The sequence below is a fragment of the Pyrus communis genome, chromosome 7, assembly GCF_041283825.1.
Source record: "Pyrus communis isolate YQ-2024b chromosome 7, ASM4128382v1, whole genome shotgun sequence".
Taxonomy (NCBI): domain Eukaryota; kingdom Viridiplantae; phylum Streptophyta; class Magnoliopsida; order Rosales; family Rosaceae; genus Pyrus; species Pyrus communis.
In genome coordinates, this window is record NC_142571.1 from 21,740,224 (window position 1) to 21,761,560 (window position 21,337).

At 37.3% G+C, this 21,337-nt stretch overlaps 4 protein-coding genes across 4 annotated transcripts; all 4 read right to left on the reverse strand.

Annotated features, from left to right (window-relative positions):
• Positions 1-4: 4 nt before the first annotated feature.
• Positions 5-11,052, reverse strand: LOC137734377 (uncharacterized). Its single transcript, XM_088697416.1, has 14 exons — positions 10,927-11,052; positions 7,469-7,955; positions 6,869-7,137; positions 6,407-6,553; positions 6,018-6,302; positions 5,482-5,865; positions 5,107-5,387; positions 4,916-4,986; positions 2,314-2,586; positions 1,752-2,026; positions 1,437-1,565; positions 1,112-1,342; positions 842-1,012; positions 5-752 (listed from the first exon to the last, which is right to left on the reverse strand). The coding sequence occupies exons 2-14, from the start codon at positions 7,662-7,664 to the stop codon at positions 681-683; spliced, it is 2,784 nt and encodes a 927-aa protein (XP_088553542.1). The 5' UTR covers positions 7,665-7,955; positions 10,927-11,052; the 3' UTR covers positions 5-680.
• Positions 10,033-11,546, reverse strand: LOC148695884 (putative calcium-binding protein At1g02270). The gene is made up of 6 exons (XM_088697417.1): positions 11,527-11,546; positions 11,170-11,278; positions 10,927-11,052; positions 10,567-10,671; positions 10,384-10,491; positions 10,033-10,257 (listed from the first exon to the last, which is right to left on the reverse strand). The coding sequence occupies exons 1-6, from the start codon at positions 11,544-11,546 to the stop codon at positions 10,033-10,035; spliced, it is 693 nt and encodes a 230-aa protein (XP_088553543.1).
• Positions 11,547-11,690: 144 nt separating this feature from the next.
• Positions 11,691-14,586, reverse strand: LOC137733435 (NAC domain-containing protein 71). The gene is made up of 6 exons (XM_068472585.2): positions 13,938-14,586; positions 13,377-13,651; positions 13,063-13,191; positions 12,738-12,968; positions 12,468-12,638; positions 11,691-12,378 (listed from the first exon to the last, which is right to left on the reverse strand). Exons 1-6 carry the CDS (start codon positions 14,128-14,130, stop codon positions 12,307-12,309), a joined length of 1,071 nt encoding a protein of 356 aa, XP_068328686.2. The 5' UTR covers positions 14,131-14,586; the 3' UTR covers positions 11,691-12,306.
• Positions 14,587-17,523: 2,937 nt separating this feature from the next.
• On the reverse strand, positions 17,524-20,441 carry LOC137733436 (uncharacterized). Its single transcript, XM_088696534.1, is given in 7 exon segments — positions 17,524-18,026; positions 18,121-18,345; positions 18,438-18,755; positions 18,880-19,044; positions 19,357-19,569; positions 19,571-19,629; positions 20,129-20,441. Coding segments are annotated over 7 exon segments (1,467 nt in total). The 5' UTR covers positions 20,325-20,441; the 3' UTR covers positions 17,524-17,735.
• Between the last annotated feature and the right edge of the window lie 896 nt (positions 20,442-21,337).

Consider the following 21,337-nt stretch of genomic DNA (forward strand, 5'->3'; position numbering starts at 1 on the left):
GCGGTTCTGATAAACGGAAAAGCATCCTGCGATTAAATATAAATAGTACTTAACGAAAATTGACCGTATGATATACGATGAACGGTCACGATCACGGAAAAAGATCCGACGAGGATCCTTTTCCCTGATAAACATTACAAAAGGATACTTACACAAAGGTTTAACACCTTAAACTACAACCATATGTTTTGATAGTCATCCCAAATATAACAAACATACTATCTCAAGTAATGCTACAGCCGCCACGCGGCAACAGCTGCAGAACAAACAAAAGCATTGCCAATAAGGCTAACATTACGGCTTGGTCGAAACATTATTCCGTGGAGGACTTGATTAACGACTCCAGGGAGATATTTCCGCAAACTTGAAAGAAGGCTTTCAGTTGCTGCCAGCTACCTCATCCATGCCTAATTCAAACGCCCTCTTTACTATTCTCGTTTAGCTAATGCATAATAGCATTTTACACATCCATGGCACTACTTCAGTGTTCGTACCACTCCTTCACTTCAAAAGTTTGTAGTCATTCAAAATAAGTTTATGTTATTTCTTCATAGGACTAATAATCATAGTTAACTATAAACTTATTTAAGAACTTGGTGGGAAAAAAGTCATTAGCTTCAGATTCGGGATTGAAACTCACTGTCATGCAAAACATCTCCCACCGTTGTTTTCATTGGCGGCTACAGTGTGTAGTCCTCTAGTTGAGGTAGATAAAAGAAAAATTCCAGATCTTCTTCTGGTGGAGGACATACCTAGATTAAGAATCATGAACAAGAAGCTAAGTTTGAATATATCCATAAGAAGTTCATATAACAAAATGTTTAAAGAGGCTTATTCTCACCTTAGAAATCCTTTTATTCGTAACTTGATTTTCAAAATTAGGAACGATGTTCTTAAATTGTTCATCGTTATCATTGGTAGAAACATTATTCTTGGATACAAGACATGTTGGTGACTCTTGGACGACATGTAACCGGAGTGAATCCATGTCTTTTTGGGACTGAGCACATAACTGGAGTGAAAATCACAAACAAGCAGGTTAAGTTTTGATACACTTTTGTATTATTAAAGTTCATATTAGAAATATTCAAATAAGCATTTTTATTCTCACCTCTTGAGAAATATTATGTGGAGCTTCACTTTCGAAAACAGACACGGTGAAACTATGAGGTTCACCTTCATCACAGGTTGAAATATCATTCTTATTGGTATAAGAATAATTATTATCTCCAAATGGTGATTGTATTTCATTACAATCATCATTAATGCCATTGGCTTGCAGAACATCTTCCAGCTCTATGTATCCTGATGATAGGAGTGTAGAGGAACTGTTATCCTGTGACTGAAGAGAATCAAAGAGTGATGCATTAAGTTTCGATAAATTTCTAGTGATCCATGAGATAAATGTTAAAAGACCAGACGATTCTCATTCTCACCCCTGGAGTCACAACAGCTGCAGCATGATCTTCGACATTAGACACACTACAGCTGCCAAGTTCAACTTCACCGATTGAGGTATCCTCCTCTTCGGATTTTTTCTTCATGCGACAGATAACGAAATCCTTCTGCATAAGTTGGACAACAATATTATGAGCTATAGATCCAATCCAATTGCCACACTTCAAAACTATTACTTCATGTATGTTAAAACACGGAAACATTAATCCGACACACAAATTTGATGCTGCATAATCCAAAGATAATAAACAAGGAACAAAATAGCAAACTCTGCAACTGGAATAGAGAGCGACCTGAGGCAGTTTAGGATTGGCTTCACTATCTATGAGATAGTGCTCGTGCATGACCCAGTTGGTTTTTTTCGGTTTAGGCTCACAACGCCGGTAGAAAGTCAAGGTCCTCTTCTTACCAATGACAGCTTTGGACCGCCGAGCCTTGATCACACGCTCCTTGCCTGTGATTTTCCAGTAGCCTCCTGGTGTGGTTCTGTTGGACCGCTTGCTGTTCTTGTACTTATAATCCTTTCGGCCGAAGAAGTACCACTCCATATCGTCGGATGGCATGCGAGCTGAAAATTGCAACAATTCGAACCAAGAAATTGAGGCCAACCAAATTCAAGTCCTGAAAAACCAATTACTAAAAACAGAGCAAATTTTTCCCTTTGGGAGCTCATACATAATTGTTAGCGAGAAAAAACCAAGTACACCAATAGCACCAAATAAAATCAAAACACGAAATTGATGCCAACCCAATTCAGTTCTTCAAAAACCACATACTAAATACAAAACAACATACTATTTTATGAATAGTGAGAAATAAACAATGCAGAAAGAGTGAGAGAGACTGAATAATTACCAGCCAAATCCCCAGGGTCGAAGTTGCAGACATCGACTTCAGGGATGTTTTCAGCTTTGAAATCCTGGTTCTGTTTCTTGAGCTTCAAGTAATGGTCCACCAGTTCCTCCCCGGTGGGGTGGAATCTGAACCCGACCTGCCCTGAACCCCCTCCTCCTCTTGTTTTTCTCCTACTTCCCAGTGTTTCCATGTGTTTCTTTTCTCTCAGCGTAAGTGTGCGTGCGTGCGTGGGTGCGTGCGCGTGTGTTTGCGTGAAATGAGAAGAAGGTGCAGCTGCAACGATTTTATAAAGTCACTTCTGAATACTCAGTACTATTTGATCCAGCCAATCAAGTGTCGGACTTCCGAAACAAGTTTGCTGACATGCCACGCTTTTATTTTTTATTTATATATTTTTGTCCTTTTATCAACCCCTCTCGGAAGTTTACTTTTTCCTTTGATTTTTTTTGGTAGACAACCCCTCTTGCAAGTTTAGCTTTTAGAATACTTTTGACACTAGGAATCTTTCCCAACTCATAAAATCTCAGAGGACGTTACACGTCCTTTTCCTACATTAAATTACAAGTCCCAAAGCACTCGATGAGAATTGATTTTTATACCCTCGTTTTTATAATTTGCACCTTGTATTTGTTTTTATTCGTTAATTTTCTTTAACTTTTTCAGCATAACGGTAGCAAATAAGTATGGATCGTGCATGTAGTGAAAAAATGACGTGTTAAGGTAACTCATAATGATACTAGGCTTTTGTAATAGAGAGTGATTTTTACGCATCATTTTCATATTTTGCACTCTTAATTTTGATATTTTATTCTATTTTAATTTGTTCAAATCAACTGTGATCATCATCTTATATTTTAAGGGAGGAAGAGATCGCGTAATATTCGAAGTTTGAAGAGAGTACTAAGGAAGATTAAGCTCAAGTTGATCATCCATGGTTTTCAATTCTACAAAACTGCATTCATGTGTATACTCCTCGTCCCCTAACCAAATTATTAACTCTAAGCTTCACTAAAACAAATAGTTCACTCAAAAAGGGCCAAAACCTTTACATTTATCAACTCTTCTAAACACGTAAAAACAAGCCAAAATACTCATCCTCGATACATAATGGTATGATCTCTTAAAATACATCATATTCTAGTCACGTGACCTAAATTGATAGAATTTAAACAAAATAACTTTGAATCTTATAGTAAGGATGAAATTTACAATTTTTAATGAATTTAAAGAGACTCAATGTTTACTTGGATAATAATTGATAACCAAATTGGCAACGTACTCTATTTTTAAAGTTGCAATTGAGACAAGATGTTTAAGAGCAATACATGTGAAAACATAAAACCACGTACCTTGGCTGTGGAATAGTCCTTTCAATTTTCTCACGTATCCAGATTCCATTTGCAATTGGCATTGCCAGGTTGGGTGATTTTTATCTCTGATCCACTATCATCACATAGAAACTTTGGAAACGACTGCTCTACTCTAAAGACATCTCAACGTCAAATCGAATAAGATCACGATATCACATATTTTGCGAGGGAACTGCGAAGGAAACTAAATTTTTAGACCATTTTTGATAGACTGCGTGATGTAATGATTGATGATTGAGATTTTATTTTAATGAATTAAAGAAGTCCAACCATCAATTACCACATTATATAATTTACAAAAACTAATCTAAAAAATTGATCTCTTTAACGTCACTCATTTATGAAAGGCATATAACGCGATGTCATAATTGATGTGGGTGGAGGAATCCCCTTGTTTCCTCCCTCTTTATAAAAAATATAAATTTCAGAATTTTGTGATTGGAGAATGGAGATATCCAATAGGGCTTTAATACCTCCCCCACAAGTCTCAACTACTTCCTCACCATGTAGTCTCAAGTGCCTCTTCCCCTCCAAAATCATGACCTATCTTTATCTCAAGTTACATAATCATCACTCAATCTTACCATATTTTTCGACCGATAAACTTTTTCATAACTAGCCCATCTAATTTTACGGCCTCAAGATCATTCTCTAGCAGTAACTTTCATAAAAGAATAAGTGTCGAACTTTTTATAAATTCTCTAATTTTATTGTGCATGCATGTTCAATACATAATAAACTCACACGACAAACATAATTGAAATTGAAAAAGTGCATCTATCACTATTTGTTAAAAGTTGAAAATTTTCGTCGCCAGAAAGATATATACCCCATTGATGCGGTGGCTGGGGACTCATTATGGCACTTACGTTGGGGGGCTTGTGAGTCAAATTTAATGTGACAACAATGTAAATATTCATATGCTTATAAATATCTTGGCCCACAAATTGTGGCGTAATCTTTTTAAGTATCAATTTTGAATGGTAATGCAGGTCTCCTTCAAATCATTTTTGACAAGCATAATTTTTGAGGTTGGTTGTGGGCTTTAAAGTTATGTAATACAACCTTTGAACCATACATTTTATTTGTTTCGTTTAAATTGTACGTAACACAACTTTTGAACAACATTGGGGTGGTGGCGCAGTTGGCTAGCGCGTAGGTCTCATAGCTTCTGAGTGATCCTAAGAAAATATCCCAAGCCAAATGATTAAACAAAAAACAATATACTGTACTGAGATTCCAGTACCAGCCATACATCATTACATCTGGTTCGTAGAAACAGAAACATGTCAAACTCCATAGGCTATGCCAAATATAAACATTTCATCACTGCAAAACATGGCTGGTACTCCCACATTTTATAGCAGCAATAAGCAACCACTAAGTCTGGCATATTATTCATTGTGTGACGCTCATCTATCACCACTGCCCGTATAAAACTAATTCCCGAGCAAAAACAAAGAGCAATATTGCACCTAGAACCGTGTTAAAAATGTATACTGATGGGGGACTTGTTAATGGGGGGGAAGTTTCCCAGGAAATCAAAGAACAGCTCATCCAATTGCCGGCGGTGGTTGCATTGTGCGTCTGCTTCAAACCCTTTTCTGTATTATTGCTTTCCTCTATGTCTTTGTTAGATTCTGATATAAAGTTCCTCTTCGGGGGGAAATCAACAGCAGCTCGACGCTCTGCAGCTTCTTTGGCCTGCAAAAATAAACCAGATTAAGTTGAGGAAATAGCCTCTCCAAATAATCATTATTCATGTTCTCCGTGCTGCAGTTTGGGTTCTCTCACTCACCTTGCTTTGCTGCTGTTCTAATTCATTAGGTTTGCCTAGTGCTACGAGGGCACTTGTTGGATATGTTCTTCTGCGTGTTCTCTCATTGTTATAGTGTTCGTTGCAGGCTAACTGAATAGAGTTAATCTGAAGGCTAACTGCATCTACATCCACAGAGGAAGCACTCTTTAATTTTAAGGCATTAATGGGTCTTGATGCACTTTGCAGCCTGCTTGTTATTTGATGTGTACCAGAATCTTCATCACTGACTGATTGAAGACGATCAGTCTGAGGTTTAGAGGAAGCAGCCTGTCTTAAGGTCTGGTTACGAAGCATAACACCTTCCTCTCTTCTGGAGTGGCTCGAACTAGCTTGTGGCACACTAAGCATTTGTAAACTCGAGCCCTAAAAAATTAATAATAATCAGAAAATATGAGCAAGTTTCCAAAGCCTCCAATACCAAAAAGGTAAGCGAAGTTCTAGCATTTGACCTGTGAAAACTATCAACACAATGACAAAATTTGATTTTAAGATTCCATGGGAGAAAGCATTTTTACCTCTGCAGCTCGATGTTGTACTTCAGTGTCTGAGTCACTGCTTACTCCACAATCCTTTAAATACACCTTCCTAGGTGACTGTGGCATAGTGGAGTCGTTAAAGACGTTATCGTGAGTTATTTCTTCACTGTAATCCTGATACGGGTCATCCGCAAAAAATCCATTTACAAACTCCTCCGAATTTTCCTCCATTCCATGGTAATTATTATTACTATGCGCATCTGCAAGCAAACTACCCATGTGCCTCTGAAAAATGTCCACATTTTGTGGTGGCTGATTATGTTCCTGCATAATGAACAACAAACAAGCAAAGGTTTTGGATCTGTTTCTTTTGCTCCGTCTATATATATGAAGAAGTTTTAATTACCATTCGTGCTCGAGATTCTCACCTCTTCAACATGCATATTATGTGCTGGTTGCAGTTGATTTTCAAAGTCAGGTGCATTGTTGTAATTACTAGATTCACCTTCATCACAGGTTGCACCATCCGTATTCTTACCTGATTTCTTCTTTACGTGACAGAGAACGAAATCCCTCTGCAAATAAGTTGGAAAACCAATTATGTAATGAAGTATCACCAACAGAAAATTAAACAAGGTTCCAAACCAAAAGTCGCTAAACTTTGCAGATTTACAGAAGAAGCCAATTTGGCTAGAAGGGGTTTCAATTTTGATCCATTCAATGATTTCAAAACCAAAACCCCTTGGAACCAAGCCAAATAGACTTGAGTTTCACAACCAAAACCAGTCCAGCCTCCGGTTTAGAACTTGCCTCATACAATGCTGCAAATTGTACATAATATATCGATCACAATATTAACAAAAACCTGAAAACAGAAAGAGAATGATGACCTGATTAGCATTAGGATTGATTTGAGGGATGTAAAACTCATGCATGACCCAGTTGGTAACTGGGGCATTACGACCGCGACCTTGGCGAAATGTCAGAATCCTCTTTTTACCGATAGTTTTGTTGTCTCGAGCCTTGACTATTTTATCCTGCCCAGTGATCTTCCAGAAGCCTGTGTCCGTCGCCCTTTCAATTTCGTTTCTGCCGTTTTTTTTGTAAATTGGTCGGTTGTAGAAGTACCATTCATCATCCGACTTTATCAATGAAATCGCTGCATAAAACACGACATTTGGATTCAACCAATTGCATACACATTTTTAGACTCATTCAAATGCAAACTAAAATGTATCAGTAAAAGTGTAGAGATTTTCGCACTCCATTTTACAATTTTTCCAACTCACAGAGGAGTGTTGAGTGCTGAAATCTCTGACCTTCGTAAAATTGTCACTCGAGAAAAAAAAATAGTAACTTAATGAACTGGGATTAGTAGTAAGTTACGTTTGGATTAAACCCAAATACCCAATGGCAAATGCAGATTATCAGACTCATCGGACTAAGAAAAATAATGAAAATTTAAGACCTGGGGTTTTGCAAAAAATTACCAGGCAAGTCCCAGGGCTCGTAGTTGCAGATATTGATTTCACGGATGGCGTCGCCGACGAGGGAATCCATTCCCCGGAGCTTCAACTTCAAGTAATGGCTGACCAGCTCTTCTTCTGTGGGGTGGAATCGGAATCCCACTGGCAGTAACAGGTCTCCTACTTCTAGTCTGGTGAAGCGGATTCCATTGGAAGCCATCCTCTTTCATGAAGGAGCAGGGTAGTGCTGGTTGGGTTTTTGTAGGATTAAGAAAACAAGAGAAACAGTACGGAAATTGACTTGGTGTTGATCAAGTCTTTGTGGTTTTCAGCGGACGCTTTTTGCTTATGGAAGAAACCATTAAACTTCTGCTTCTGCTTCTGCTTTTACATGGTGGGCTGGGCTGTGGAATTTTTTTGTCGTGACTTTTGGTGGGACCCCGGGGAATCCTACGTGTGTAATTGTTTGCCGTACGGTTGGGTGGGCGTGCTTCCTCGGAGGACTGAAAAGCTACAGGGATCATGAGAAAATTTTGTATCCCTTTTTGTCAATAGAAGATTGAATGAGGGTAGGTTGCGACATCGTGTAGGATAAAGAGTCGATAAGCTAGAACGAGAAAGTTTAATTGAGAAAATCGGTAGCATTCTCATGGAGTTATTTCTAATTAAAATAGATCTCCATATATTGTCACTTCACAGATTTATTTATGAAGATTTTGTATCCGTTTGATAACGAAATATTAGATACATCACTTTTGAGAGTATTTCTTAATGTATAAGTTGTTGGAAATTCTTTGGTTGTAACATGAGATTCATCTCAATATATTTATCTCACTAGTTACTTAATTCACTTAAGTGTAGTTACTCTCACTAGTTACTTAATTCACTTTAGATTGATTTAGTTTATAGATTCCAAAACAAATTGCGAGTCTCAAGAAGTTCTTCCAGGGCCGTAGTAAATAAGAGATTTTTTAATATATGTTTAAAATACATAATGAATATAACATATTATTATACTATCAAATAAACACTTGAAATAAATTTTGTCTAATCAAAAGACATAAGATGAATCACTCGTTAATAAAAATAATAACGACTGACGAGGCTACCCTTTGATTTGACTGTGTGAGTCCACCGTTTCCTCTTATCACATGTCCCTTGTAGTAAAGGTTTTCTTGTTGATCAAATACTTGTTTGAACTTTGAGCAAATGTTTCCACTTCTTGGGTAGAGATTATGATTACCTCAGTTTCTTGTTGATCAAGTACTTCTTTGACCAATGTTCCATCAACCGGCAGAACCAATCTATAACAGCATAGAACTTGTAGCTATGGGGTCGTAGCTCATGATTACTTTGTGACTTCATCTCTCATTTCCAATACTAAAACGTACAACTAGGTAAATATTGTTTGATAAACCCCATGATCAAAATTTTGTTTCAATAGAATCTCTAAATGAGCATACAATTGTTTACGCATAATTTTTTTAGACGCATTAAAATAATATATAAGTTGTTTTAGGCTTAACATATGAGACTTGAAAAAACCCACCAAAGGATGAGAAAATCAAGACATAAGGCCTCCAAGCTAGTAGAAGGAATTTAGATGATAGAGTACCACCACGAGAACAAAAGACAACTGCCTTCAACAACCACTCGTAGCCCTATCTACCAACAAGAAGAGAGGTGCGCATAACTTAAAGCACTTTCCGAACACTCAAGCCAATTGGCAAGCTTGACAATTTTCTAGCATGGAGCTTCATGACAGGTATGTCCAGACGTCAACTTTGAACCATGTGTTGGCCATCGACGATAAAAGAAATATATGAAGAAATATAAATATTGTCAGGCTTAGCACTCAGATAAAGTGCTTTTCAACCACTCTTGAACAAACGTTGTGCTCAAGACGTGTGGGAAAGCATAAAATAGCTTAGTGTATGAGCTATACACAAAGCTATACATTGGTACGAGCGTATGAGCGTATGAGCTATGAGGGCTTTGTCTATTTATAGTATCTCATGGCAGCTAAGATTTGCTTTGTCTTGCTTGTCAATTCAGTACCTAGATTTCATGAGAACTTGATTTCTGCAAAACCGTTTTGACTTTTTGCACGCCCATTAATTTTGGTCCTTAATTCTCGTCTGGTTTGTTCACAAAAAACAAAAGGACGATATAAAAACGGATGTGTAGAAATCATCCCTAGCTACTAATTTAGCATGTGTATCTTCTCAATTTTAGGTTCTTTTTTATGTGTACCAACAAACACAGAAGCATACAATAACTTGCAATTTGATATGAATGTGAGCCCACCTGACAAGGCTTGCAATTGCAAAGCAACAAGAAGTGAGACAAATCCATACAAATCAATAACTCATCAAGTATGATCCTCCCCCCTCCTTCCCCAAAAGATAAAAAAATAATTTGGCCAAGGCTAGTGAGAAACAGTAAAAAGAATGAAGAATATCAACCAGAAAAAACCACTACACCCTATATTGCTCCTTTCTTTCTTTTTCTCAAACACTAGTACCACAGAAGGGACCTTTCCTCTGTTGGCTATACACATTTCCTACAGATTCTGCATATCCTCTCCGTTATGACTTACAACACCACATCCTTTCTGGTGAAAGTACAACCGAGAGGGGAGCGTGATCAGAGAGTATAATCTTCGGGCCATATCCCTTCTCCGCCTCACGGGGGTATAGAACTGCATTCTTCACGTTGAATCCGAGGGCGTCCTGCATGCCCCGTTTGGACTCCTCTCTACTACCGTTGAGACTTTCCTTATCCTCTGACGCTGTCGAGCCCAAAATTCTATTCTGCAATGCCAAATTTTTAGACACGTGATGTTAATCTTGTGGTACTTTGGAAGGACTATTACATGACGGCAATGCTAATGTAATTTCAAAAGCAAAAGAAACGAAATTATTATGGATGTAATTTACCTTAAATTCTTTGTAATCAAGAACACCATTTGCATCGGCGTCTGCCTGGATCCAGAGATCCCTTGTCTCCTGGAAACCTAGTCCCCTGGGATGACCAATTAAATTAACCTGCAAAATACCTATATGAGCAAGTCTGATCTTTCCATTTGAACTTTATACAGCTTAATAGCTAATAGAACCAACCTGTTGTAGTGCTTCACAGATAGCTGAGGACGTAATAAAATCACCATGACCATCACCCTTCAGAAAGGCAAGTGCATCATTTTCAGCCATCCAAGCTTTTCGAAGCTGGTGCAGAAAACCCCAAAAGGAAAAAGGAAGTTATTAGGATTGCATGTAGAAACTGTCTAGAGCTTGCATGCCCTATAATATAAATGATCGAAGCATTTTTCCTAAGTTTTGAACAAAGCTTTCTGTGCACAATATATCTGATGAACTACTATTCTTGCCCTCTGTGGCAAGGTATTAGATAGTAGGTAGAGAAAATGTGAACGGATGAGTATTAATGACAATAATATAGAATATGGAAACCAAATTGCTTACCCGTAATATTCCAAAAACAGCTTCGCACCAACTAGTCTTTAGTGGTTTTCGTGACTTAATGGGATTACAAAGCCAAATGAAGTCAACACCGCAGATGTTTCCCCTATGATTGCGGTGGCTAACCCACTGTCGGATATAAAATACAAATATTCCATTAAAACAGATGATGAGCACTGTATAGATGGGCCCTGTGGCAGCCATGTAAATCACTGATTTCAGAATTTAAATCCAGAAAACACCAACCTTGTGAGCATCCGCATCGGTATATTGATGAGCAGTATCATATGTTGATTCAAAACCCTGTGATCTACGGAATTTGAACACATGGCCTCGTTTACTTCCATTCCAGTCACTGCATCAAGAATAAACAAAAAAATACAAATATAAGAACTACCATCCTACACAAAAGAATACAAACAGAGAAAGCCTATAATTTATTAAATTTCCATTGTTTGTGAAGGAGGCCTTCAAAAGGATTTACCAGTTAGGATAGCTAGCACCTTCAAAAGGATGTATATTTTAAAGATTTTCTTCGGAGTATTATAAATGAGATTCTTTGACATGGAACATTAACTAAGAAAGACAAGGCAGGAGACTCACCCAGAGAGTACGATGGGCATCGTACTCTTAAGTATCCTTGTGGCAGCCTAATTGCAGCCGTGTATCCTTTTGGATATCTTTTCTCCTTGGTTGGGTGTAACATAGACAATATGTAACAATTGACGTTGCATATATAGAAAGAGAAAAGAATATGCAAAAGACCATTCAAAGTTAAGAGGTTCTGATAAACAATACACAAGGATACTTACAAAAAGGTTCAAGACCTTAAACTACAACCATATGTTTTGATAATCATTCCAAATATAACAAAAATACATCTCAAGTAACGCTAATATGCAAACTGATAGATACTACAGCAGCCACGCGGCAACAGCTGCAGAACAAACAAAAGCATTGCCAACAAGGCTAGCATTATAGCTTGGTTGAAACATTATTCCATGGGGGACTTGATTAACGACTTGAGGGAGATATTTCTGGGAACTTGAAAGAACGCTTTCAGTTACTTCTAGCTACCTCTTCCATGCCTAATTCAAAGGGCCTCTTTACTAGTCTCCTTTAGCTAATGCATAAAGGCATTTTACACATCCATGGCACTACTTCGGTGTTTGTACCACTCCTTACTACACTTCGGTAGCTTGTAATCATTCAAAATAAGTTTATGTTACTTCTACATAGGACTAATAACCATAGTTAACTATAACCTTATTCAAGAACTTCGTGGGAAAAAAGTCATTAGCTTCAGATTCAGGATTGAAACTCACTGCATGCAATATAGTTATTGTCATGCAAAACATCTCCCACTGTTGTTTTCATTGGCGGCTACAATGTGTAGTCCTCTAGTTGAGGTGGATAAAAGAAAATTTCCAAATCTTCTTCTGGTGGAGAACATACCTAGATTAAGAATCATGAACAAGGAGCTAAGTTAGAATATATCCATAAGAAGTTCATATAACAAAATGTTTAAAGAGGCTCATTCTCACCTCTGAAATCCTTTTATTCGTAGCTTGATTTTCAGAATTAGAAACGGTGTTCTTAAATTTTTCATCGTCATTACTGGTAGAAACATTATTCTTGGATATAACATATGTTGGTGACTCTTGTGCGACATGTAACCAGAGTGAATCCATGTCTTTTTGTGACTGAGCACATAACTGGATTAAAAATCACAAACAAGCAGGTTAAATTTTGATACACTTTTGTGTTAATAAAGTTCATATTAGAAATATTCAAATAAGCATTTTTATTCTCACCTCCTGAGACATATCATGTGGAGTTTCATTTTCGAAATCAGATACGGTGAAACTATGAGGTTCACCTTCATCACAGGTTGAAATATCATTCTTATTGGTATAAGAACAATTATTATCTCCAAATGGTGATTGTATTACATTACAATCATCATTAGTGCCATTGGCTTGCAGAACATCTTCCAGCTCTATGTATCCTGATGATAGGAGTGTAGAGGAACTGTTATCCTGTGACTGAAGAGAATCAAAGAGTGATGCATTAAGTTCCGATAAATTTCTCATGATCCATGAGATAAATGTTAAAAGACAAGATGATTCTCATTCTCACCCCTGGAGTCACAACAGCTGCAGCATGATCTTCAACATTAGACACACTACAGCTGCCAAGTTCAACTTCACAGATTGAGGTATCCTCCTCATCAGATTTTTTCTTCATGCGACAGATAACGAAATCCTTCTGCATAAGTTGGACAACAATATTATGAGCTATAGATCCAATCCAATTGCCACTCTTCAAAACTATTACTTCATGTATGTTAAACACGGAAACATCAATCCGACACACAAATTTGATGTCGCATAATCCAAAGATAATAAACAAAGAACAAAATAGCAAACTCTGCAACTGGAAAAGAGAGCGACCTGAGGCAGTTTAGGATTGGCTTCACTATCTATGAGATAGTGCTCGTGCATGACCCAGTTGGTTTTTTTCGGTTTAGGCTCACAACGCCGGTAGAACGTCAAGGTCCTCTTCTTACCAATGACAGCTTTGGACCGCCGAGCCTTGATCACACGCTCCTTGCCTGTGATTTTCCAGTTGCCTCCTGGTGTGGTTCTGTTGGACCGCTTGCTGTTCTTGTACTTATAATCCTTTCGGCCGAAGAAGTACCACTCCATATCGTCGGATGGCATGAGAGCTGAAAATTGCAACAATTCCAACCAAGAAAGTGAGGCCAACCAAATTCAAGTCCTGAAAAACCAAGTGCTAAAAACAGAGCAAATTTTTCCCTTTGGAAGCTCATACATAATTGTTAGCGAGAAAAAACCAAGTACACCAACAGCACCATATAAAATCAAAACACGAAATTGATGCCAACCCAATTCAGTTCTTCAAAAACCACATACTAAATACAAAACAACATACTATTTTTATGAATAATGAGAAATAAACAGTGAAGAAAGAGAGAGAGACTGAATAATTACCAGCCAAATCCCCAGGGTCGAAGTCGCAGACATCGATTTCAGGGATGTTTTCAGCTTTGAAATCCTGGTCCTGCTTCTTGAGCTTCAAGTAATGGTCCACCAGTTCCTCCCCAGTGGGGTGGAATCTGAACCCGACCTGCCCTGAAGAACCACCTCCTCCCCTTGTTTTTCTCTTACTTCCCAGTGTTTCCATGAGTTTCTTTTCTCTCTGTGTGCGCGCGTGTGTTTGTGTGGACTGAGAAGAAGGTGCAGCTGCAAGTATTTTATACTGTGATATCAACCTATCACATTTTATTTCTCATATATTTTTTTAATTTTTGATCGTCAGATCTGATAAAATTAAGAAAATCAAATGATAAAAATTATCAAAGAATGTGTGAGAAGTAAAATAAGATGTGGATAGCACACTTCATTTTATAAAGTCACTTCAGAATACAGGAAATTTTTTATTATAACGGAAATACAAGTGGTACATCACGTTTTAATAGAAGTACTGATAAATTTTATTTTTTAAATTATTAACTTTTTAGCATACATATTCCACTATTTATATAATAATATATGATGTACCCGGTAACATTGAAAAATCTTTCTTCACAATACTCTGTACTATTTGATCCAGCTAATCAAGTCTCGGACTTCCCGAACGAGCTTGCTGACATGCCACGCTTTTCTTTTTTATTTATATATATATTTGTGCTTTTGATCAACCCCTCTCGGAAGTTTACATTTTTTTCCTTTTATTTTTTTGGTAGACAACCCCTCTTGGAAGTTTAGCTTTAGGAATATTTTAACACTTGGAATCTTCCCAATTCATAACATCTGTCAGATTAAGTGACACGTCCTTTTCCTACATTGAATTCCACGGGATCATGATTCTCTTCAGAGCAAAGGATAAGATGCTTCTGATCAAGTTTATCAAACCGTTAAAATTTTAACCAACGGTTGCAAATAAAAAATCTCTATAAAAATTATAATAATTGTTGGATAAACTTGGTCAGAATGATCCTCATCCTTTACTAAAGAGAGGATTTTGACCAAAAGCATTCGATAGAAAATGATATTTATACACTCATTCTTTTTAATTTGCACCCTGTATTTGTTTTTATCTGTTTTCTTTTAACTCTTTCAATGTAACGATAACAAGTATTAGTTGGGCATGTAGTAATCTATTACTTCTCTGTCGACTTCGATTGAGAATGGCAGCTGGGAGGTTTACCTTGCTTTACTGCATGCTAGACGGTTAAGGGAGTCTTTTCAGAACTGTTGTTGGTCTTGGATTTCAAGACCAGCTAACATTGCGGTGAACTTCTTGACGTCGCAGTGTTGTGCGGAGATGTGTGAGGTTTCTTGGGTCAATAGACCCCCATCTTCGTCAGCTTTTGTACTTCATAATGATGACTTACCCTGTCCTCCTTGATGGTTATGGACAGGGGAGGGAGTGACGGAGTAGAGTGGCTATGATGTCTTCCTTTTATCTCCCTCTGCTGTGTTGTTTGCTTGCCTTGCGGTAGGCTTTCTTTGTATGTTTGGCTTCTTAGCCTGGGTATTGTATTCCCATTTTCCCAAAAAAAAAAAAAAAAAAAACAAAACAATGATGTGTTAAAGTTAACTCGTAACAATACTAGGCTTTTCTAATAGAGTGATATTTATGCTTCATTTTCACCTTTTGCACTCTTAACTTTGATATTTTATTTTATTTTAATTTGTTCAAGTCAACCGTGATCATCATCTTATATTCTAAAGGAGAAAGAGATCGCATAATATTCAAAGTTTGAAGAGAGTACTAAGGAAGATTAAGCTCAAGTTGATCATCCATGGTTTTCAAATCTACAAAACTGCATTCATGTGGATACTCCTAGTCCCCTAACCAAATTATTAACTCTAAGCTTCACTAAAACAAATAGTTCACTCAAAAAGGGCCAAAACCTTTACATTTATCGACTCTTCTAAACATGCAAAAACGAGCTAAAATACTCATTCTTGATACATAACGGTATTATCTCCTAAAGTATATCATATGCTAGTCACGTGACTTAAATTGATAGAATTTGAATAAAATAGTCTTGAATCTTATAGCAGGGATGAAATTTGCAATTTTTAATGAATTTAAAAAGACTTAATTTTCACTCGGATAATAATTGATGACCAAATTGGCAACGTACTCTATTTTTAAAGCTGCAATTGAGACAAGAAGTTTAAGAGCAACACATGTGAAAGTATAAAACCACGTACTTTGGCTGTGGAATAGCCCTTTCAATTTTCTCACGTTTCCAGATTCCATTTGCAATTGGCATTGCCAGGTTGGGTGATTTTCATCTTTGATCCATCTATCATCACTTAGAAACTTTGGAAAGGACTGCTCTACTCTAAGACATCTCAATGTCAAATCGAATAAGATCACGATATCACAAATTTTGTGAGGGAAAATGCGAAGGAAACTAAACTTTTAGACCATTGTTTATTGACTGCATGATGTTATGATTGAGCTCTTATTTTAAAAAGTTAAAGAAATCCAACCATCAATTACCACATTATATAATTTATAAAAGATAATATAAAAATTTGATCTCTTTAAAATCAGTTATTTGTGAGAGGCATATGATGCGATGTCATAATTGATGTGGGTGGAGGAATCCCTTTGGTTCCTCCCTCTTTATAAAAAATATATATATTCACAATTTTGTAATTGGAGAATGGAGATATCCAATAGGGCTTTAAGACTTCCCTCACAAGTCTCAACTACTTCCTCACCATGTAGTCTCAAGTACCACTTCTTCTCCTCCAAAATAATGACCTATCTTTATCTCAAGTTACATAATTACCACTCAATCTTACCATATTTGTCGACAGACTTTTTCGTAACTAGCCCGTCTAATTTTACGGTCTCAAGGTCATTCTCTAGTTGTAACTTTTATAAAACAATAAGTGCTGAATTTTTTATAAATTCTTTAATTTTATTGTGTATGCATGTGTAAAACATAATAAACTCACACAACAAACATAATTGAAATTGAAAAAGTGCATCTATTACTATTTGTTAAAAGCTGAAATTTTTCGTCGCAAGAAAAATACATAGCCCACCGATGCAGTACGTTGGGGGGCTTGTGAATCATATTTAATGTGACAACAATGTAAATATTCAAATGCTTAGAAATATCTTGGCCCACAAATTGTGGCGTAATCTTTTTAACTATTAATTCTGAATGGTCACGCAGGTATCCTACAAATTATTTTTGACCAAGCAAAAGTTTTGAGGTTGGGGTGGTGGAGCAGTTGGCTAGCGCGTAGGTTTCATAGCTTCTGAGTGATCTTGAGGTCGAGAGTTCGAGCCTCTATCACCCTATTCATTTTTATCTTTTGCAATTATAGGAAACGAAAACATTTGAACACTCAAGATCAAACAACACAAGCGTGGTCCGGTAATATTTATCTTTTACACTTTTAAATGATATCCTCATAGTTAGAATTTTCATATGATTTCTTTAACATTTTCAACTTCTAACACCATCATTGTCTAATAGTATTTCTTTTTCACAATTTTAAGAAAATATCTCAAGAGTTCCAATCCCCGCTCCCCAAATGATTAAACAAAAAACAATATACTGTACTGAGATTCCAGTACCAGCCATACATCATTACATCTGGTCCGTAGAAACAGAAACATGTCAAACTCCATAGGCTATGCCAAATATAAACATTTCATCACTGCAAAACATGGCTGGTACTCCCACATTTTATAGCAGCAATAAGAAACCACTAAGTCTGGCATATTATTCATTGTGAGACGCTCATCTATCACCACTGCCCGTATAAAACTAATTCCCAAGCAAAAACAAAGAACAATATTGCACCTAGAACCGTGTTGAAAAGGTATACTGATGGGGGACTTGTTAATGGGGGGGAAGTTTCCCAGGAAATGAAAGAACAGCTCATCCAATTGCCGGCGGTGGTTGCATTGTGCGTCCGCTTCAAACCCTTTTCTGTATTATTGCCTTGAACCACCTCTGCGTCTTTGTTAGATTCTGTTATAAAGTTCCTCTTCGGGGGAAAATCAACAGCAGCTCGACGCTCTGCAGCTTCTTTGGCCTGCAAAAATAAACCAGATTAAGTCGTGGAAATAGCCTCTCCAAAGAATCATTATTCATGTTCTCCGTGCTGCAGCTTGGGTTCTCTCACTCACCTTGCTTTGCTGCTGTTTTAATTCATTAACTTTGCCTAGCGCTACGAGGGCACTTGTTAGAAGGTCGGCCGGCCCTGATTGAAGACGATCAGTCTCAGGTTTAGGTAATACATCGATAGAGGAAGCAGCCTGTCTGAAGATCTGGTTATGAAGAATAACGCCTTTCTCTCTTCTGGAGTGGCTCGAACCAGCTTGTGGCACACTAAGAATTTGTGAACTCATGCACTAAAAAATAAAAATAATCAGAAACATGAGCAAGTTTCCAAAGCTTCCAGTACCAAAAAGTTAAGCGAAGTTTTGGCAGAACGCTTTTTTACCTGTGCAACTCCACGTGCATGTGGTACTTCTGTGTCTGAGTCACTGCTTACTCCACAATCCTCTAAATACACCTTCCTAGGTGACTCTGGCAGAGTGGAGTCATTAAAGACGTTAGTGTGAGTCATTTCTTCACTGGAATCCTGATACGGGTCAACAATAAGTGTATTTGCGAACTCCTCGTCTGAATTTTCATCCCGTTCATTAGCTGCAAGTGCAGATTGCATTCCATGGTAATCATTATTATCATGCGCATTTGCAAGCATACTGCCCATATGCCACTGAAAAATGTCCAGATTTTGTGGTGGCTGATTATGTTCCTGCATAATGAACAACAAACAAGCAAAGGTTTTGGATCTGTTTCTTTTGCTCTGAGTATATATATATATATATATATATATATATGAAGAAGTTTTAATCACCATTCGTGCTTGACATTCTCACCTCTTCAGCACCCATATTATGTGGTGGTTGTGGTTGATTTTCAAAGTCAGGTGCATTGTTGTGATTACTAGATTCACCTTCATCACAGGTTGCAACGTCCGTATTCTTACTTGATTTCTTCTTTACGTGACAGTTCTTCTTTACGTGACAGAGAACGAAATCCCTCTGCAAATAAGTTGGAAAACCAATTATGTAATGAAGTATCACCAACAGAAAATTAAACAAGGTTCCAACCAAAAGTCACTAAACTTTGCACATTTACAGAACAAGCCAATTGGCTTGAAGGGGTTTCGATTTTGATCCATTCAATGATTTCAAAACCAAAACCCCTTCGAACCAAACCAAATAGACTTGAGTTTCACAACCAAAACCCTTCAAGCCTCCGGTTTAGAACTTGCCTCATACCATGCTGCAAATTATACATCATATATCCATACATTATTAACAAAAACCCGAAAAGAGAAAGAGAACGACGACCTGATTAGCATTAGGACTGATTTGAGGGATGTAAAACTCATGCATGACCCAGGGGGTAATTTGGGCATTACGACCGCGACCTCGGTAGAATGTCAGAATCCTCTTTTTACCGATAGTTTTGTTGTCTCGAGCCCTGACTTCTTTCACCGGGCCAGTGATCTTCCAGAAGCCTTCACTCGTCGCCCTTTCGGTGTCGTTTCTGCTGTTTTTTTTTGTAAATTGGTCGGTTGTAGAAGTACCATTCCTCATCATCCGACTTTATCAGTGACATCTCTGCATAAAAACACAACATTTGGATCAAACCAACACATATTTTTAGACTCATTCAAATGCAAACTAAAAAGTATCAGTAAAACGGTTGTGATTGTCGCACTCCATCTACAGCTATTTGCACTTTAAAAAAATGAACATTTTACAATTTTTCAAACTCACAGAAGAGTGTTACGTGCCAAAATCTCTGACCTTCGTAAAATTGTCACTAAAGAAAAAAAAAATTGTAACTTTAAGAACTGGGATTGGTAATAAGTTACGTTTGGATCAAACCCAATTGCCTAAACAGAGATTCAAACTTTAGAATAAGTTACACATTACTAAAGTTGTCACCAAAAATAAAATAAAAAGATTGAACTTTTTAAGAACTGGGTTTGGTAATAAGTTACATATGGATTAAACCCAAATACCAAATGGCAAATACAGATTATACAGATTATCAGACTCATTGAACTAAGAAAAATAATGAAAATTTAACACCTGGGGTTTTGCAAATAATTACCAGGCAAGTCCCAGGGCTCGTGGTTGCACATGTTGATTTCACGGATGACGTCGCTGACGAGGGAATCCATTCCCCGGAGCTTCAACTGCAAGTAATGGCCGATCAGCTCTTCTTCTGTGGGGCGGAATCGGAATCCCACTCGCAGTGATATGCCACCTGCCGCTGCTGTGGTGAAGGGGATTCCATTGGAAGCCATCCTCTTTCATGTAGGAGAAATGGAATGCTGGGTGGGTTATTGTAGGATTAAGAAAAACAGTAATTGACTTGAGGTCGATCAAAGTCTTGGGCTTTCAGGGGACGTTTTTTGCTTATGGAAGAAGCTATTAAACTTCTGCTCCGGGTTTTCCATGGTGGGGTCTGGAATTTTTGTTGTCGTGACTTTTGGTGGGACCCCGGGCAATCCTACCCGTGGAACTGTTTGCTGTATGGCTTGGTGGGGGTGCTTCCTCGGAAAGGGCAGAGAAGCTACAGGGATCATGAGAAGATTTTGTATCCCTTTTTTTTTAAAATAGAAGATTAAATGAGGGAAGGTTGTGAGACTGAAATTTCTGATTCAATTGCTTATTTTGCAGTTTTGAATACAAAGGGCATGTAAGAAGTAGACTTATTTCGTCATCGTGTAGGATAAACAGTCGATAAGGTAGATCGAGAAAATCTAACTGAAAAAATCGATAGCATTCTCATGGAATTTAAATCAAAATATATCTCTGTATATTCAACTCTCAGATTTATTTATAAATATTTTGTGCGCGTCTGATAAATAAATATTAGATAGATCACTTTAGAGAATATTTTTTTAGGTACAATTTGTTGGAAATTCTTTGGTTGTAACATGAGATTCATCTCAATATATTTATCTCACTAATTACTTAATTCACTTTAGCGTGGTTACTCTTACTAAAAATAATCTTTCTAATAGTTTAGCTTGATTTAGTTTATAGATCCCAAAACAAATTGCAAGTCTCAAGAAGTTATTCCAGGACCGTAGTAAATGAGAGAATTTTCAATGTGTTCAAAATTAGATCTGCTAATTTTTTACATGACTCATTAACACGATACGTAAATGATACGAAAGTATAGGGTTTCGGATCAACACGATAACTAATTAGGTCATTAGAGGGTTACACTATAAGAACCTGTTAATAACAGATCTTTAACAGGTTTACACAGGAGTGATACGCATGTAACCCGTTTTGACACGTTAAAAAA

What these genes read in the sequence shown, in the direction of transcription:
- LOC137734377 (XM_088697416.1), bottom strand. Translation starts at nt 7,664, where the DNA reads ATGGCTTCCAATGGAATCCGCTTCACCAGACTAGAAGTAGGAGACCTG. An exon ending in TACAACATCGAGCTGCAGAG is followed by an intron (nt 5,866 to 6,017) that starts GTAAAAATGCTT and finishes TTAATTTTTTAG; the next exon opens with GGCTCGAGTTTACAAATGCT. An exon ending in TGGCTGGTACTGGAATCTCA is followed by an intron (nt 2,587 to 4,915) that starts GTACAGTATATT and finishes AAATCGTTGCAG; the next exon opens with CTGCACCTTCTTCTCATTTC.
- LOC148695884 (XM_088697417.1), bottom strand. Translation starts at nt 11,546, where the DNA reads ATGCCCATCGTACTCTCTGG. An exon ending in ATGCCCATCGTACTCTCTGG is followed by an intron (nt 11,279 to 11,526) that starts GTGAGTCTCCTG and finishes TTCTTGATGCAG; the next exon opens with TGACTGGAATGGAAGTAAAC. An exon ending in CTGTTTTTGGAATATTACGG is followed by an intron (nt 10,672 to 10,926) that starts GTAAGCAATTTG and finishes TTTCTGCACCAG; the next exon opens with CTTCGAAAAGCTTGGATGGC.
- LOC137733435 (XM_068472585.2), bottom strand. Translation starts at nt 14,130, where the DNA reads ATGGAAACACTGGGAAGTAAGAGAAAAACAAGGGGAGGAGGTGGTTCT. An exon ending in CAGCTGTTGTGACTCCAGGG is followed by an intron (nt 12,969 to 13,062) that starts GTGAGAATGAGA and finishes GATTCTCTTCAG; the next exon opens with TCACAGGATAACAGTTCCTC. An exon ending in CGAATAAAAGGATTTCAGAG is followed by an intron (nt 12,379 to 12,467) that starts GTGAGAATGAGC and finishes TTCTTAATCTAG; the next exon opens with GTATGTTCTCCACCAGAAGA.